Below are 3,116 nucleotides of genomic sequence, written 5' to 3' on the forward strand. Positions count from 1 at the left end.
TTTTTTTTTTTTTTTTTTTGGTCTTTCTGACACAGGGTCTTGCTGTGCAGTTCATGCTGGGTTTGAGCTCACTGTGTAGCGCAGGCTGGTCTCAAACTTGCAACAATCCTCCTGTCTCAGTCTCCCGAGTGCTGTGGTGTGTGCCACCACACCCAGCCACACCTGACCTCGTGCAGTGGGTTACAGATGAAGTGCATGCTCACTAAAAATATATAAAATTACCTTCAAAGGCTGGGGGTGTCTCAGAGATAGAGTGCTTGCCTATCATGTCCTAGGTCCTTGATTCAATCCCCAGTACCAAAAACAAAGGAAAAAAAAATAACCTCTAGGATATTTGTATAAGCTATGTGTAAAATATAAATGAATTTTTTAGACTTGAGAGCTTAAGTAATGTTAGACTTGGCTCCCTTCCTCAGAACAGCTCACTGTAATATACGTAATATTCCAAAATTCAAAAACAATTCTAAGCATTTCGGTTAAGGGACTGGCAACCTATAACTTCCAGAAAGTGCACTGGCAGTTTGAATGAAGTCCATTAAAATGTTTAGTCTCTTCAGCTGTTAAGAAATGTCTTTGTCCAGGCGTGGTGGCACATACCTGTAATCCCACTTGGGAGGCTGAGGCAGAAGAATTGTTGCGAGTTTGAGACCAGCCTGGGTTACAAAGTGAGCTCAACGCTAGCCTGAGCTGCATAGTGAGACCCTGTCTCAAAAAAAAAATAGAAAAGAAAGGAAATGTCTTTGTAGCTGTTCATGGTGAACACATACTTGTAATGCCAGCATCCTGGGAGGCTGAGGCAGGAGGTTCACATGTTTGAGCCCATCCTGGGTAACTTAGCAATTTATTGAGACCTTGTCTCAAAAAAGCAAACAACAAAATCAGGACTGAGGATGTAGTTCAGTGCAGAGACCCCAAGTCTTCTCCCACCATTTTTTTTTTTTCCCCAGTACTGGGAATCGAACTCACGACCTCGAGCTTGCCAGGCAGGCGCTGTGCCACTGAGCTAAGTCCCCAGCCCCTACCCCCAGTTTTTTTAAAAAAATCTTTGTAAAGGAAAATCTAAACTATGTGGAGTTACGTAAGTGCCATTTGTAATAAAAACTAAAAAATATATGCAGCTGTTTCTTTTTGAATGGTAAAATTGTAAATGCAAGGCATGTTAGTGGAATCAAAAGAAACTCAGACATGTCCCTTGACACATAGCTTGTAATCTAGTTAGAAAATGCTGCTGATTACATAAAAATAATCAGTGAGCAATGCAACATAGCGTTAAATGAGTTAGAGGCTGAAGCAGGGCTTAAACCAAGGCTAAGTTGAGTTGGAGGGATGGAGCTTTCTAGATGGAACAAACCTCAGTAGAGATAAAACAGGACCTGTGTGTGTAAAAGTCACTAATATATATATGTATATAATAAAACCATTTTATCAGAGGCTCTAAAATAATGGAGGAGGAATGGCATAAGTTTGACAGCTGAAAGACCTAGCTGTGAGTCTCTGCATCTTATAAAAAGGCTTTGTTATAACTTAGGACACCATAGATGCTCAGTAAATAGCAGCTCTGGTCATTTTTTACTAGTGCTAATACAACTAACAGGAATTTGGGCTTCGTACAGTAATCTGACAAGGAAACCTTAAAGTGCTCACATACACATTATATTCACAGTCATTTTTCCCAGTGGTTTATGTAGGATTACACAAAGGAGAGGCAAAGGAAACTTTTACCTTAAACATGGGCCACAGGCTGCTGAGCCTCTTGGGAGCAGAAACTGTCCCATTTGCACTGGGTTTTTTGTTGTGTTGTTGTACTAGGGGCCAGATCCAGGGTCTTGTTCTTGCTAAGTCTACCATTGAACTACATCGCCCACATTTTTTGAGACAGGCTCTCACTAAGTTGCCCAGGCCAGCCTCAAATTTAAGATCCACCTGCCTCAGCCTCCTAAATAGCTGGGGTTACAAATACACACACGCACAAATTGCTGCCCTTAATCTCTCATAATTAGCATATTGTGGGAGGAGTGGGGCTATGTAGAGAGCTGGATGTAGGGTTTATAATTAACCCGATGAAAGGTAAAGAAGGTTAGGTTAGTCTGAGGTATAACTCTGTTAATTGGTAATGTTTCCTTAAATGAAGGAAAATGTGAGCGAGTGAAACAATGGAAAATGCTGGTTTGAATGAGATTTTAATGCCTTGAATGTATGGAATGAGAGAATAGTAAATAGCTGTTACTAGTGCCTTGTTTATGACAGGTGTATTGCCTGTTATCTCACATTAAAGTCATGCTGCTGATGAAGTAGAGTTAATAGATGTTAGAACGGGTGTATGAACGATAGGCTTCTAAAATGAGCTCCAGTGTCACTGCCTTCTAGGGAGTCTTCCTCCTAAGTTCTTTGTACATCCACACTCTTGTTCAGTCCAGCGTGAGTCCTCTGTTTTAATAAAACTCATTTGTAATGACTGCAGTTTTGCATTTACTTACAGAACTACCATGGTACCTCAGTTCATGGACTTCATTCTTTGTACAGTTCTGGTCACAAACCGAATTGGATGAGATCTGAATCAAATTCAGTGGTTGACCTTATGAGGAAATTTGACTGTGTTCTCATCCAATTCAGTTTGTGACTAGAATCGTGGAAAGAATTCTGTTCGTGAACCGAGGTACCCCTGTATAATCACCATATTCCTTTGGCATTTGGGCACTTAACATTGTCTGATTCAGCTACTGCTTCAGTAACTGGAGAGAGACAGGTGACGGCCCGTGATGTGGGTAATTACACTGCAGGGCAGGTAACACACAAAAGGACTCACTCCCCTGAGAACAGGCCCCTCTCACGGGTTAGTTACTGGGCCAGAGTTTCAGGTGCTGGATAATTGTCCTCAGAACCATGTGATGGTTCTTCTTATGATTTTCTTACTTGCTGCTCAGTTTATTTAACTTGAAATTCAGTCTAACATAGCTACTAGTGCATGCTTATATGCAGGTGATTCACTCATAGTATTTTTAAACCATAGGTCCTCTGCTGTACCACTTTGAAAATTTGGCAAACGAACTATCCATAGAATTGAGCTATGAGGATATAAAAAATGTTGTTCTGCAGTATGGATTCCAGGTAGAGGT

At 41.0% G+C, this 3,116-nt stretch overlaps 1 protein-coding gene across 1 annotated transcript in view; it reads left to right on the top strand.

Annotated features, from left to right (window-relative positions):
* LOC102011468 (carnosine N-methyltransferase) overlaps window positions 1–3,116 on the top strand; it is a gene marked incomplete at its 5' end in the record, with an annotated part of 68,781 nt that overhangs the window by 43,037 nt on the left and 22,628 nt on the right. The window contains 1 exon segment of the mRNA XM_013506528.1: window positions 3,011–3,114. Within this exon segment, the coding sequence (XP_013361982.1) occupies window positions 3,011–3,114 (104 nt within the window).

This window comes from Chinchilla lanigera, unplaced genomic scaffold (genome assembly GCF_000276665.1).
Source record: "Chinchilla lanigera isolate Chin_1 unplaced genomic scaffold, ChiLan1.0 scaffold00111, whole genome shotgun sequence".
In the NCBI taxonomy this organism is placed as follows: domain Eukaryota; kingdom Metazoa; phylum Chordata; class Mammalia; order Rodentia; family Chinchillidae; genus Chinchilla; species Chinchilla lanigera.